Here is a 15,480-nt window from a genome sequence, read left to right on the forward strand (position 1 = left end):
TGGTAACATGGAATAGGCGAGCAGATCAACATTTGGGACGCTTCTGTGGGATTGGAAGTGTCTGTAGGCGGGTGAAGATCGAGGCTCTTTCCATTTTGTGCTTTTGGTATAAAGGAGTGCAATGTGCTGGGTTGGTGTTAAATTCTCTTGATAGGTCTGTAGCAGTCTGTTTGCTTGCCAAGCATGAGTAGGAGGATCAATAGACTGTGGATTAGGAAGGCATGCATATGAGCCTTTTTCTGCTGAGAGAACACGAATCCAGTTGGTTTTTGTGGCCTCCTCGGCATCAGAGATACTTCAAAATGGCAGCAGATCAAACGCATTATGTTGCTGCATCTTTAAAATTCCTTTTCACGCTATATGTATCCTCTTTGTCTGCAGGTCTCATTCGACTGCAGGAGCTGATCAAGGCACCGTCACGATACAACATTCGTTTGAAGATCCGACAGCTGCCCACAGAGACCAAGGACGCCAAGCCACTTCTGAAGGAGATGAAGAAGGCAAAGGAGTTCCATGTCATCTTTGATTGTGGACACGAGATGGCTGCCTGGATCCTGAAACAGGTATGAACCCACCCTAATGAGCCATGATAGTTTCTTAGGTTCACTGTAAAAAATCAAACCTGCAGGACTATCTATGGCACCCCAAAATGATTAATATTAAATGTACAGATACATGAATCATTCTGATATTAACAGTCATATGAAGAAATAGTGTAAAATGTATAAATTAAGCAAAAGTTTGTGAAATTATTTTGGAAATTATTAAAAGTCAATTGTGAAAAATATTCCTTTGTTCTTATTGTAACAATAATGGCTTTATAAGAGTTCAGTCAAAAGTCTGCTGTTATTTCATAAAGTCACTTTTCATGACAATGACACCTGACACCTTCCAGCCAATCACACGCCTTCCTGCCTGTTATGCTAACAAGTGCAACATCTGCTACCAGATTGAGTCAGTTAGCACCTGTTACCTAAAGTAATGACAATGTCAAAGTAAATGTGAATCACTTATCTAGCTGCTGCTGTAAATAAACACGGTACATAAACACAGAAACATCTCTTTTTGTCTACCTCGCTTAACAAGGCTGTAAATGCTACCTACATAGCCGGCAAGCAAGCTCGGTTTACGCTAACGCTAGCAGCTGCAATTCAGAGACACCACGGCTGGATATTGATTCTAAAGTCTTTTAAGATTTAAAAGACAGTCTTGTAGGTTGTTTTGGGCAACATGAGCTAGCTAACATTGCTAAAATTTGGCTTTCACTGAGTGATAATCCAAGCTCACAAGACAGCCTCCCTAGTAAACCAGCTAGCTAGGTAGCATTAGCAGGTAAGCTAAGGCTTAAAAACTAAAGTTGTTTAGTGTGTCAGTGTACTGTGTTCATTTAACAGGAGCTTGTCCTCAGGAGTTGTCTTACTGAATAAAAATGTGTTATGAAAAATTGCAATTAAATAAAAGTTGAGATGAAATCAAATTTTAATTGGGAAAATGGCAATATAATAAAACCCAATGTGAGAAGGAGCATTTTGAAATGAAAATGCTTGATAATGAAATAACAATGATATCCAATAAAATAAAATCAATAACGAAATAACATTTCATTTTGATGTGTTGAGTTTGAAGAATTTCTTCAATTATTTTACACATTGTTGGTTCATTTATATATTTTGCGCAATTTATTCATATATTAATTCATTTCGTAATGTGTTTTTTATTTAATGTTGAACGCTGTGAGGTTCTGCACTATTCACCTTTAAGTTCAATATTTGAGCAGTGAAAGTTAAGTTGACAGTCTGCTACATTTGGGAATATGATGAGTAAATGTATCGTAGCACTTCCTGAATTGAAATAAAAACATATATAATTTCCCCTTATAGAAGCACAGAGTCAGTGTTTAGTAAATAGACTCATAGTTCAATCCTATGTATTAATCAACAAGCTCATATGTGTTCCTTTATTACTCTTTCTCTCTTTAAGCACTGATGCAAATGATTCCAATACCTACTTTCTGCTCTGTGCATCTTTAATCTCTCTGCTGAATATTAGATCTCTACTACGGACCTGTCATAATGGATGCTCTCCATTGGACAATAAAGGTTTTTTAATTAGAAAGTCTAATTCTGCTCACAGGCATGTTAAATTCATTTAACAGAGGCACATTATTTATGAGGATGGTGGGGGTTCTTATTGAATTGAAGTCTTCACGAAGCCTATTGCACTGCTTTGTTTCTCTATACAGCCTTGAGTGTATGGGAAGCAACAAGAATGATTATTTATTGATGGTGAATACTTGGTAGGCACAACGAAACACATACTGTATGTCAACAGCTCAATTCAGTGTCTCTTCCTGCAGTGCTTCCTTGTATTCATTATAGCCACAAAAAAACTGTTTTCTTTCCTGTAAGAGTCCTAATAGTGTCCTCACAGAAAATAACAAGGACATTGGAACCTTTTATGTTTTTTTTCTTTCTTTTTTCTTTTTTTCTTTCTTTTTTTTTTGCCTCTTCACATCGAGACGTAGCTGTGAAATAAACAAAATCACATCAGTACAAACAACACATGTTGTGTGAAAAATGTCTACTTAAAAATCCTTTTTCAAAACAGGCAAAGAAGCTTTCGATGTATCATTTGAGCTCTTGCAAGATGCTGGTCTAGCCTACTCCTTTTATTCTTATTTAACATGAATGTCTCGTTCAGGGCTTTGTTGGGCTGTTAGGGGCAGATTACATGATGCCTGTCTCATTTTTTCTTCAATAATAATTTATATATCTTTCATTGATCACCAGCCCCACGTGGCCATCCAGCTGAAAATGGTGTGGACATGCCCTTGGTCTCTTTTAATGTGAAACTTTTTTTTTCTCAGCTGCCTTCCTGGGCAGGGAAGAGATGTCAGTGTCAGACTATAAAGGTTCGGTAAAAGCTAAATGAAGAACTGAATGGATAGAGTAAAAGGCTCATCAAGCTATTAATCTTTGAGCTATTAATTTTTAGTTACTGTTCTTTTCTTCTTGTAGGCTCTGGCCATGGGTATGATGACAGAGTACTACCATTATATTTTTACTACCCTGGTGAGTATGCTGCCATTTCTTCTTTTTTATGTTGACAAAATGCAATTATTGTACAATGTTGTTTATTACATTTTTTGCACAGCACTATCCACTTGGTGATGTGCGTGGTTTGATTGGTTTTCTTTTCATTGCAGTGCAAACATTCAGACATTTTTGCCTGTTGCAAGGCAAAAATACATCCATCTGTCTGAGTGGTCTGATAGCAGTTTTTCTTCTCTGACAATAAAATTAAATGTGACTCAACCAGGAGGCAGTTGAAGAAAAACATGCTATTATTTTCATTTTGTGCAAAGCATTTTGAACATGAGCTACCACCTGAATTTGTGCCTGATAGAAGTAGATGCTCTTGAAAACCTTGTTGTCACGTAGCTGATTATAAATACACCCTTTGAATTTTAAAGCATCAGTTCTGAAACTTCTTCTGGTTTATTTTCCAAATTCTTCACCAACCTTTTCACCCCACCTGGCGGTCCATAACCTCAGGTGCAGGAAACAAAAGCAGCTGGATATATTTTATTCTGACTCTGGCAGCGATTGAAGTTCTCCAAAGTTCTTTGATCTAGACACTACAAAGATTACTTGCTACGCTGCAGATGAACAGCAGCACATCTTCGCTGAGGCCCAAGAACAAGACTGAGAGCTCGGATAACAGCCCTGAGCAAATGAGACTGTCACCTATTTGGTCCATTATATAACAAACAAATGGCATGCTGAGAAAGGCTGAAGGAAAGGTTGGAGAAAACCAGACATTTACCAGTGCACAGGACACATAAGTATCCCTTGTGCATCCACATAAGAACCCAGCTAGATGAAAGGGGAGTGAGTGACAGCAGGTATGTCATTGGGAAAGGAAAGAGAATAGTGATTACAGGCCTGTTTCATCGGCATGCTGCTGCTTGTCGAGGTGGAAACATGCCTACTTTAACATCAGCCAGCGTTTGGCGGGATGGAGGCCACTGCGCTGGCCAAAGCTGCTGTATGCTGGGGCTAAGCCATTCATGCTGCTTTCAGAATAGGACAGCAAACATTGACCGTGGCACCCCTATTCTGCGTCCATCACCTGCTGTTGCTCTATCAACTGTGTTGTTGCATCCCTGAGACATCTGCCTGGTGAGATGCCAGACATGCTGTATGCAGGACAATTGGGTCGTCCTTTCACTTCCACATGATAGATGGCAGTCCACCAAAAGCCTGCCTGTAACCTTGAAAGCCTTGCCTTAATCAAGGCTACTGCCTCTGCATGAGATAAAACAACCCCTGAAATACCTTCAACTGCACTCTTCTGCTCTTCTTTTGCTAAAGCTGTCATTCAAATGACTACTCTAAACTATTGCGGACAGATGAGGGAAATTAAAAGGTAATTACATACCCAAATTCTGCTAACGACCTCCATTCCGCCATATTAAAACGATGCAGCACAGGACTGCAATGGACAATCAGTGTAGAGGGTGTGGCCTCAGAGCTGCGTAGTGTGTGACGTAGGAGGTAAGGTGACAGCAACCAGAGTGACTTACCAACAGTGTGACAGACTGACCACCTCTCAGTGGAGCTGGAGCAGCCACATAGAGCTAAGAGTCAATCAGAGCTAACCAGCCATGAGCAGCTGCAGTCAAACTCTCTGTGTCCACACTGAAAACACAGAATCACTAGAAGCACAGTCTTGGCTCTTTGTAAAAGTTTCTGTGGGGTACCTGTGTAGACAAACATAAATAAATAAAACTAGCAATCACCCACCTTTGATTTGAAAGCATTAATTTGACTTTTTCATATAAATTGCATGGCCCAAATAAGTCCTTAACAGTTTACTCTTAGTCAGCATTAGCCTCGCAAGGTTCATGATTATTTAAAAGTCAATTGCATGTTGAGCCATTTCCGGCCCATGAAATGCAGATTTTTATGAATTTGGTACAAAATATTAACACCAGCAGTGATGTGTTTTATCACAGTTGAGTTTGCAGCTCAGAAATCAAATTAATGTGCTGCACCTCTTTTAGTATTTCTGCACATAAACACATCTGAACGTGTCATCTTTATGCATCCAGGACCTTTTCGCCCTCGACATGGAACCGTATCGTTATAGTGGAGTCAACATGACGGGGTTCCGCATCCTCAACACAGAAAACTCTCAGGTGTCGTCCATCATCGAGAAGTGGTCAATGGAGCGGCTACAAGCCCCACCCAAACCGGACTCAGGCCTGCTGGATGGATTCATGACGGTACGCATAAATATTTATATGCTGCTTACATAATGCATACGTTATGCTGTGCTTGCAAAAACATGTTTATAACTGTACTTCATCCCTGTACGACCATATGACCAAATATAGAAGCCATGCGTAACGGAACAGCACCTTTCAAGATTTTCTGCTGCAGGCACTTATGTTTATATACAATGATCTTGGTGACTGTAGATTGGAAGAAAAGAAATCAATATTTTGATATACACAATGGTTTTAGATGAGAATGAATGAGCGCTAGTTGTCAATCACAACCTCCATTGTGCAGGGCTCCTGGGGTGGGTGCTGACCGCCCTCTGTGTTGAGCCTTTGGGCTGGTGCTCCTGGGTCTAAATGCTCAGTAATGAGCCGGTGTGAATGGTAATGGCCGTTTATCTGCCCTCCTGCTTCTCACAACTCTCCTCCGGGAGCGAGGCCAAAATATGACAATCTGTCAGTGCTCATGCAGAGAGAGGGAACAAATTGGATGGAAATTATGGCCTTGGTTTTTTAGGATGGCTTCCAAAAAGCATGGGATAAGGTGATTTGAAAGTGAAAAAGGGAATGGACATTCAAGGTCCCTCTTTGGCTTTGTTGTCGTAAACAGACAATTTACTCCACCTCCCTCGCAACACCTTCCTTGCAGACAAACACCCTTTTTTTTCCTTCCTTCAGCCAGCCTTTCTCTCTTCTTGGCAGATTTAAGATCGGGTATCAGAAATCGCTGTAATGAAAGAACTGTCTTTACATCAAAGACTTAAGGACAAGCCTTTTGAATTAGACGCGGTGCATGGCGCCTATTCATGTATCTGTCACAGCCTTAATCCGCGCTTACATGCGATGCAAAATGGAAACACATAAGCAGTCAAAGAAACCCATGTGTTTCTTCTTAACTTTCCTTGGAAGCCTTGGAAACGCACCGCAGTTTACTGTAAAGTCTCTCCAGAAATACTGAGTAGACATCGCTGTAAATGTAGAACTATCATTTTTAATTCCCTCAAATGACACCATGTGCATCCATTTCCCCAAACAAAGCAGTTACGTTTGCGAAAAGATTCACGCAACACACAAAGAGGTTAAATCACTTGTGTTTTTTTCCTCCACCGGAAATTAATGGATATTAGTGGAGAATGTTGAATTGATTAATTACATTGCATGAATCATTTTGTCAGATCCTATAGTACATATTGACATATCTCACTGGACTAGAACCTGCTTTAAATAATAAATAATACGTCCAGAGGCTCATACAAGCTTGATAAAGTGCTTCATTAGAGCGCTCTATTTATGAATCCCGGCTCTGATGTATTTTATTCTTCAGAGTGTTCCACCCTAAGAGGATTCCTTATAGTGAGAGAATGAAGACAGCGGCATGCATATACTGTGAAAACATTGTCATTTTAATGGCATAGTAAAGGCTTAATGGAGCAACAGTTTTAAAAAAAACAGTCTGTCTCTACATTAGAAATGCATGGGTTGAAATTATACTTGCGTTCTCTTTATTTCAAATGTGTTAATTAATTTGGAGACTTGCCTGACATTTATGCTCTTGGCTGAGAAGCCACCTTGAAGGGTGTCGTTAAATTAATGTGAGGGAGGGCTGCGGCAGCCAGTGTTTGACCTTCCACCCCCGACCCTCCCTGCAGCCTTTTATTCCCTCTCGCTCGTACCCTCTTCTCATTCTCTCTGCAGCGCTGAAGCCTTGCTGGGCTCTGGGCTTGTTTGTGCTCGGTGACCAGGCAACAGTTGTGTAGCGGTGGTTACCAGGACAACGCCGTCTGTGTCACCTTGTGAATTCATGAAGGATTGATTGACTGAGATGAGAGAGGGGGGAGGGCGGGGGGGGGGGGGGGGAGGGGAAGGTGAGATGGTGGGGAGTTGATGAGGACGAGGGTGATGGACAGCGAAGATGAGGGTGGGGGATGTTACGAGCGTTAAGAGGTGCATGCGGTGTTTTCTCACGCCACTAGGCTCGCATTAATGCGGGGTGGTGTGTAATCACAGTGACACTCTGTGCCTTGGGTGAGGCCGAGTGTTGTCTCAGGGAAGGATGCATAATTAGAGGTCCCTCCTTGGCCCGGGCAGGCTCACAGCCACAAACACACTCTGTCCCTGCCTCTTACTCTGTTTGTCAGAGGTATGTCTGACGTGAAGGGACGCATAATAAGAGGAGGGATGCTAATTAGTCCAGTTCATTTGTGCGGGGACGTGCAAGTGTGGGGGATCTCGTCTGTTTGTGTCGACTCTTTTACCATATCCCTGGAGTGATCTGAAGCTCAGGCTGTCGTAACCTCCTCTCTTTGTGTGGATGGATAGATAGATAGATAGATAGATAGATAGATAGATAGATAGATAGATAGATAGATAGATAGATACATAGATAGATAGATAGATAGATATTTCATGCCTCATCTATAATTATTATTTTGTCCCGTCTGCGTATAATTATTGCCTGCGGCTAATGAGATATTTGGTTTTAATGCTTCGTTGTAATTTGAATTCTTTTAAATCCCCATTCACAGAGCTAAGTATATGCTTGGATTTAATTGAGAAAAAAAAAAAAAAAAAAACAGTTCCCCAGTTGTATACCTCACTGAGGCTTTAGGGCCAGATATTTTCTACATCTGCATCCTTTGATTTATGCCACATTTCAGTGGGTTATAATTACCACAACAGAGGGCTGGATGTTCTCCAGTGTCATCAGCGCATTTGGTGTAATAGCTAATGACTCGCTTATTGTTAGAAAGCAGTTGTTTGGGTTGTATGTATGACATGAAGGGGCTAGTTCACATGGGACACAGTGAAAAGCATGTTAGTGTAACACAGGCTAAATGCACTGGAAACACAACAAACACATGAGGATATTTAAGACACTTCTAAGCTAGTTAGGAAAATCTAATGTGAGCAAATGCGACTAATTTTTTTCCCTTTCCATCAGCAGCTAATGCTAAGATATCCCTGAGCAAGAAACTTAACTTTAAATCAGCACAAGAACATGCACGCTCAGCAAACTTCTCCTGGATACTGCAAATAATTGCTAATGACAATGATTTAAAAAAAAACAACAGCACAGCATTTGTCCCTGACACAGAACCGTAAATTGCCCTTTTTCTTCGCCCCTGAAAAACTATACTGTCATTAAACACTGTCTGACTGATCGTATTACACAATTAAAGCTAGTTTTAGTAGCATACAAATGATAAAAGAGGGGAACAGTGAGACATAGGGATACAATACGGTATTCATTGTATTAATATTCTGAAACTGCCTCCTCATGCATGCACACAGTGGGTCCTATCTCACAAATTCTGCACCATTTTGACACTAAAAGCAAAGCAAACTGTACCTGCGACCCATGCCTAAGCATGTGTGAAATGGGACGCTGCCACCGTTTCCATCCTGCATGTAAGCAGCGTTTGCAAATCGCTTTTGTCAAACTGGCCCCTGGGTGTTATTCTTGAGATAAAAGCCGTAGCAAGCATGCATTTTACATAATGCAAAAGACAGCGTTCGATCATGAGTTCAGCGGGTTTCTTCACTGAACGTCTATGTTGAAACAATGATGCTGACATTTGGATGATCTGTAAACACACACACTGGTTGCACGCCGCTTAAGGTGTGTTTACTGTCCCCATTAGCAGACACATTTAATTTTGAACTGAGCTCTGGGACCTGTATGATTAAAACACACTTGCTGTTATCACCAGATCAACAAAGACAAATTCCATCAACAGGTTTTACTGTAATGTTTTTTTTAGTGGTGGATGATTGTTCATTTTAGGATTGCGCCTTTAAAAAGGATACTTGTATGTACATATACTTTCACAGGGTAGCTCAAATTAAGACTACTGTGTACAGCCTGCGGTGTTGCAGGGAAATGTCCAGGGGGAGAGAGAGACAGGGAGAGAACAGACACCTTGCTGAATTAACAAGAACTGGGAATAGAGGAGGATCCACCCACTCGGTAACAACAGAAGAGAGGAGCATGTTAGGTGGCAGCGACACTCTGCTTAGAAAGCTTAACCGTGCATGTTTACATGCAAGAATGTGTTTGTACCGTCCTGTAGGTAAGTGTGAGGCACACTGAGCACAAGAGACATTAGATGTCTGACTCCTCCAGAGGGGAGGACTTGGCTCGTGTTTAGCCTCTGCGGCGGGTTTGTTGTTGAGGAGCACATGGCTGCCTGGAATGTGACAATAGAATAAGAATGGAGGAGAATATCGACACATGAATCCCCTCTCCCACCGAGCTTCAGTCGTACAACATTTCAACCAAATGAGGGCCCTCCTCGGCGTGGGCGTTGAGCCAAATTTGGTGTTGCCCAGTCAATATGGTATTGAATAGAGGACACACACTGTAATTTTGCCTGATATGAATCACTGCACAAATAAGCTTTACTGGAAATTAGATTCAGTATTTAGGGATTCATTTTATTTGTTCAAAACTGGCTTCAGTTTTCACCCTGCAGCTTAATTAAGTTCTCCAGTAGTTTGGAAGTGCTCACATTAAATATCCACATGGTAGTATTGTGCAGCAGATTCCATTTGGCTCAGCGCCCAATCGATTCATCAGCGTGACTGATATAATCGGCCTATTTTAGCTTATCGCACATGTATTAGTATCGATATATATGTCAGCTAATTAGTAAGCTGGGTTTTTTTGTTTTTTTAACTGAAAAATATCCTACAGTATATACAAAGCTCACAGTTCATTAATTTATCTGACACATATATAGATATATATACATATATATATGAACATAGTATATGTCAGGCTTTAATTAGGTGCTCCTGCAACTTGCCGTCCAGTGCTTTGATAACACACCTACCTTTTGCAGCTCCATAGAATAGCACGATGCTTTGATGTTGCATTCGATATAGAACGGACAGAGCGAACAGACTGAGCTCTGCGCAGGTTCACAGGTTGGTTGCTTCCATTACAGCGCTGTGATCTCCCTCGCTCTGATCCCAGTTGGCAGAGGAGAGAGCCTTTTAAAGACAGCAACTGTGGAGAGCAGACACTCGATGCCCTGTGCCGGGCACCACCAGCTGGGCTTGGCACAGCATCAACATTATTAGCACCAATGCTCCCTTGGTCCATAGAAGTCTTTTGTGAGTGAAAACAGGCAGTGGGGAGAGAGATGGCGAGGGGAAATTTAAAAACAGGAACATATTATCTTTTTTCCATTTGATTTTGCTACCTCGAACACATTATACTTAAATGTCTCATTTATTTATCATGTTAACATGGTAACACACTAATATGAAAGAGGAAAAAAAGAGAATTCAGTGCAGTACAAATGGGTTAAAACAGCAAAACACTGCAAAACAGATTCCCTAACAGCATTCTCATACAGTAGCACCCCCCAACGCACATAAGCACCAGACATTCCTCAACAGTAATGCAAGCAGGCGCCTGCTGGTGTTATATAGGACAATAAAAGCCTGTGCAATCAGCGACTACAACCATCATCAGATCATTATCATACAGTTCAGCCCTGGAGGCAGGTGCAGGCAGCAGGAGCTATGTGTGTCATGGTCACACCTGTGCTCAGGGATATTGGCTGGCCTCAGGATTTCTCTGCAAGTTATCATCCTTTGAGACCCCGGCCCACCCACACACACACACATCCAAGCATGCACTGTATCACTGTAATGTAACAGTATATAGTATGAATCATTGAAATGGAAATATGCATGCACAAGAATACAGTCCACACTGTTACAGACACGGAGGCAGATATACAATAAAACATCAGTGGTGGTGAAAATGAATTCAGGACATTTACTTAAGCACAGTACTTTATAACTGTACTCCGCTACATTTCAGGTGGAAAATTGTACTTTTTACTCAACTACAGTTCTTTGACAGTTATAGTTAGTAGCTTTTGTGCAGATTAAGATTTTAAACATATAATGACCAAATAAAAAATGACACCTTTGTTATATAGTATCGACCATCTGCAACATTTAAATGCTTCTTACATGGTAATGTTAAGTACTAGTAATCCAGTAATACAGCTATCTGATAGGGGTCATTCTACATAATGAGTATTTTCACTACTGTGTCATTTTGTGCTTTTACAGGAGTGATTTTAAATGCAGGGCCCTCACATGCAATGGAGTATTTTTACCAGTTGCCATGCTTATGTAAAGGACCTGAATATGCTGAGCACTGTTCAAATGTTTTGTGTATGAACACGCACACAAACGAGATGACAAATGCAACTGCAGAGAAATAGAAGAAAGCGTCTCTCCTGTAAGTACAAATGGAGAACAAGTAGGAGCACATGCTGGGTTTATTAGTGCAGCAAATTTCATATTAATGCATATTCTCAGCTAACACAGTATCAGCATGCAAAAAAACAGAAGACGTTAGAAGTGCCCATTTTTGAAATTGATAGCATCATCCTACCCAGCTATCCTGAGGAGACTCCTGCAACATACCCACTGTTTAGCAGCCACCCAGATGTAATTAACACTGCCTGTGTTGTTTACACTATGAATCAAGTGCTGACTCCCTCTGTACTGCCTGCATCCTCTCTCTCCCTCTCTCTGGCCACAGAGTCCAGATGGTGGGGAAATGCACAGGACTGTTTAGCTCTCCAGCAAAGCCTCCTCCCTTCCTCCACTCAGTCCAGCTCTAACTTGTGGTTGTCACTGATGAAACCTAGTTTTTAAGTGACCCACCATTAAATCACATCCCATATCTTGGCTTAAGTGGTTTCAATCATAAAATCTTTATTACTCTGGAAATTTTGAAAAGTGTTGCTGATGATCTAAGGGGAGGAAAAACCTGTGGAGTGGGTACCTACTAGCCTCTTTAGCTAAACCTAGCTGGAGGCTGATTAAATATGAGGAAAGGCCATCATGTTAAACAGCCACTTAATCAGATAGGCAGCGTGGTGCTAATTAGGGTGGACTCTGAAGTGGACAGTGCTGCCAACAGCATGCTGTTGCCTGAAGGGTCTGGTGGGACACGACTGCTCAGAGCATTCACAACCTCTTTTGTCAGATTTAATAAAAGAGTTAGGCATGTATCATGTTTCTTGTGCACAGTTAAAACAACAATCTGTGGCATTTTTAGCAATGCTAGCATCGTTGCTCAAGGGGTGGCAATGGAGGTCTGTCAGTCGGTTTGTGCAACACTTTGTTCTAGACTGAAATATTTCCACAGCTATCGGTTTGTTTTCTAGTGAAATGTCCCCTAATTCTTCTCTAGCACCACCATGAGGTTGACATTTGTCATTTTAAGTAAAATCAAATGCATTGTCATGATGAACTACAATAATTTTGGCAATCCCATCATGAAAAATTAATTTAGGTGGAGGTCAAAATTGGAATTTGTCCTATATTTTGGTTTATGACCAAGCAAAACTATTGGCATTCCCATCAGCCTCAGCTGAACTTTGTGCTAAGCGCTAATAAGCAAATCTCAGTGTGCTAACAAGCTTAACTAAAATGGTGAGCATGGTTAACATTACCTGCTAAATTTTAAATTTCAGCATGTTAGCAGTGTCACTGTGATAAGTTTGCATGCTGACATTAGCATTTAGCTCAAAGCACAGCTGTTCCTAAATGCGGATCAGCAAGTGTGGCTATAGACTACTAATCTTGTTGTGTATTAAATGAATACTTTCTGCTGGATGCTTTTGCCTTCACCCACAATTATACAAATTCAGGTGTACAAGAAAGTGTTTCTGACAGCAGCACCAGAGGTTTATTTGGAACAATCAGACGAGGGACTAGGTGGTTAGCATGAGCAGTCGGTGCATGTTTGAACCGCTTCTCCCATTTAGCTATGTCAACAAATAGTTTGAACTCTCTCCCTTTCCGAATTTTTTTCCCAAGTTCAAATATTCTATGAGGTTACAATGCTGAGACAAATAATTCAAACAAGGAGACATCACTCAGGCTTTGTAAAAGTATAAGGTCAGAGTGGGTTTTTTCAGCATGCAATCTGTCAGTATTTGATAAGACAGAGGTGCTTTCATAATACTACATCAATACTGAATCAATGTATATAGACGTGCATCAAACAGAGTTCTGCTCACTCTCTCACGACTCCCACAGGACCCTTTCTTTTAAACCAAAAACTCTGCAATGTAGTCCTTTATCTCCCTTTCAAGTGCACTTAAATCAACAATAAAACCATGAATGTGCTTTCACATAAATCCAGCACCATCAATGGATCTGTTACCCAGGGGTCCTTGTCAGAAAAAGCTGGTCTTACTTCCCTGTGACAAAAAGAAAAAAAAAACTCATTTTGAAAAGATGCAGCAACCCTGCTCTGTTGCCTCAGCATGTGGAAATGCAATGTGAGAAAGGGATTAAACCTCCAACGCACAAAGGAAAAAGAGGAAAAATGACAGTGACTGCACTGGCAAAGCCCCGCATATACCCACAATCTGGGCAACACTCACGCACAGCTCAGTGAAATACTGTAGAGAGCAAGGCAGAGGAAAGACACTGGAAGAAAGACAACAGGGATAAAAGGGATGAAGAGATGGAAGTGAAGGGAGGAGGGACTGGGGCAGAACATAGGCGGTCAGAAAGCAAGCGTCGAAGAGAGACAGAGTGGAAAAGTTGGGGACAGGGAGAAAGATGGCACTAGGCTGAGCTGCAGTCACCCGAGGGTTTTGTGCTCACCAGAATGATAAGACACTGCCTGCACTCCCTCCTCTGCTAGGAGGCCTGAAACAACCATAATATACCCCATCAATCATATGTCACATTTCAGGGTTTTTCAGCTGTTGTCTTTTCATTCTTGTGCTGGAAGTGAGGGTTTGCACAATTCTCTGTGCACTGACTGAGTTAGCATCGCCCGGGAAATGCATGGTTACATCTTACATTACGATTGAATTACTACAGTAGACTAAAAGGAGCAAAAACATAACACTGACATGATTTTGAGGCGTGAGAAATGCTACTGGAAGTTTTACAGAATAGTTCAACATTTTTGGGAAATGTGCAGATTTGCTTTCTTACTGAGAGCTCAATAAGACTGTTGATATCATGCTCATACCTGTCTGCTCAATATGTAGCTGGAGCCAGGAGATGCTAGCTTAGTAGCTTAGCATAAAGATTGAAACAGCAAACAAAACCTGCCTCACCAGCACCTTTAAAGCTCACTGATTATCATGTTATGTTTTGTTTAATCAATACAAAACAGAAACGTAACAGCTGTTATGCTAAGCTAAGCTAAATGTCCGCTGGATCCAGATTTATGTTGACTGGACAGAAATGAGAGTGGTATTAATCTTCTCATCTAATTCTCTTGTTATGCCCTGAGCTCACCTACCAGCTGCTCTTAAGGAGGCGGTAGGTCTTGCTGAAGTTAAAATTCATCACTAATTAGGTGCAGACATTTCCCATCAGTGTCCATTACTCTTCACGGGTATTTTATCTTCACAGATAAAACAAATAGATAACACAGTGTCTCACACAGTGGGAGGGTGAGTGAGATTGGGTATCTCGATTAAAGCAGAAATTCTAAATCATGGCACATTGTTTACAGAAAACCCTACTTGACTAGTGAAGATTTAATTGCTAAAAAAAAAAAAAAAAAAAATCACAAAGTTTAGAAATGCAGTCATTTATCTGACAGCAGAAATTATGACTCAAATACTTGCACCGACTGTGCAGCGAAGCAGCACAAATACATATAAACTATGGAATGAAATGAATAATTACCTCCTTCTTCTATCAAATCATCAAACCCCATGGGTCCGTCTGTGATCTGAGGGCAGAGTGACTTCAGCTTCAAGAAAACAATGAGCTTCTCTCTCTCCCGCTGACACTGTGACTCCAATGCTGATGGCAATGCTGCCGGTGTGTGTCTGCGCGTGTGTCTCAGTGTGTGTATGTGTGCGCGTGCGTCTCAGTGTACGTGTGTAAATGTGTGCATGTGTGTGTTGTTGCTCTGTGCCTGGCAGCTGCAGCCCAGCGATGCATGGTGAATAACAGGTCAGTGCTAATCTCATTAGGGCTAATCAGATGTATATGATATGTATAAACAGTAGAGTTCTACTGTACACAAGCAGCCGCAGTACACGTCCATCACCAGACGGGTAGTAGTGTGTGTGTGTGTGTGTGTTTGTGTGTGTGTTTAGAGGAATTCTGGGAGGAGGATGACTGATTGTGGAGAGGTGAAAGGAGAGATGTCGTCTTTCAGGGTGCAACATTATAAGAGG

General features: G+C 41.2%; 1 protein-coding gene across 2 annotated transcripts in view; it reads left to right on the forward strand.

The window, feature by feature from the left end:
• LOC143335969 (glutamate receptor ionotropic, kainate 2-like) overlaps nucleotides 1-15,480 on the forward strand; it is a 60,419-nt gene that overhangs the window by 21,708 nt on the left and 23,231 nt on the right. For both annotated transcript variants that reach the window (XM_076755704.1, XM_076755703.1), the window contains exons 4-6: nucleotides 382-563; nucleotides 3,018-3,071; nucleotides 5,114-5,287. In XM_076755704.1, coding sequence (XP_076611819.1) covers nucleotides 382-563; nucleotides 3,018-3,071; nucleotides 5,114-5,287 — 410 coding nt within the window. The remainder of the gene's footprint in view (nucleotides 1-381; nucleotides 564-3,017; nucleotides 3,072-5,113; nucleotides 5,288-15,480) is intronic.

The sequence above is a fragment of the Chaetodon auriga genome, chromosome 18 (genome assembly GCF_051107435.1).
Source record: "Chaetodon auriga isolate fChaAug3 chromosome 18, fChaAug3.hap1, whole genome shotgun sequence".
NCBI lineage: Eukaryota > Metazoa > Chordata > Actinopteri > Chaetodontiformes > Chaetodontidae > Chaetodon > Chaetodon auriga.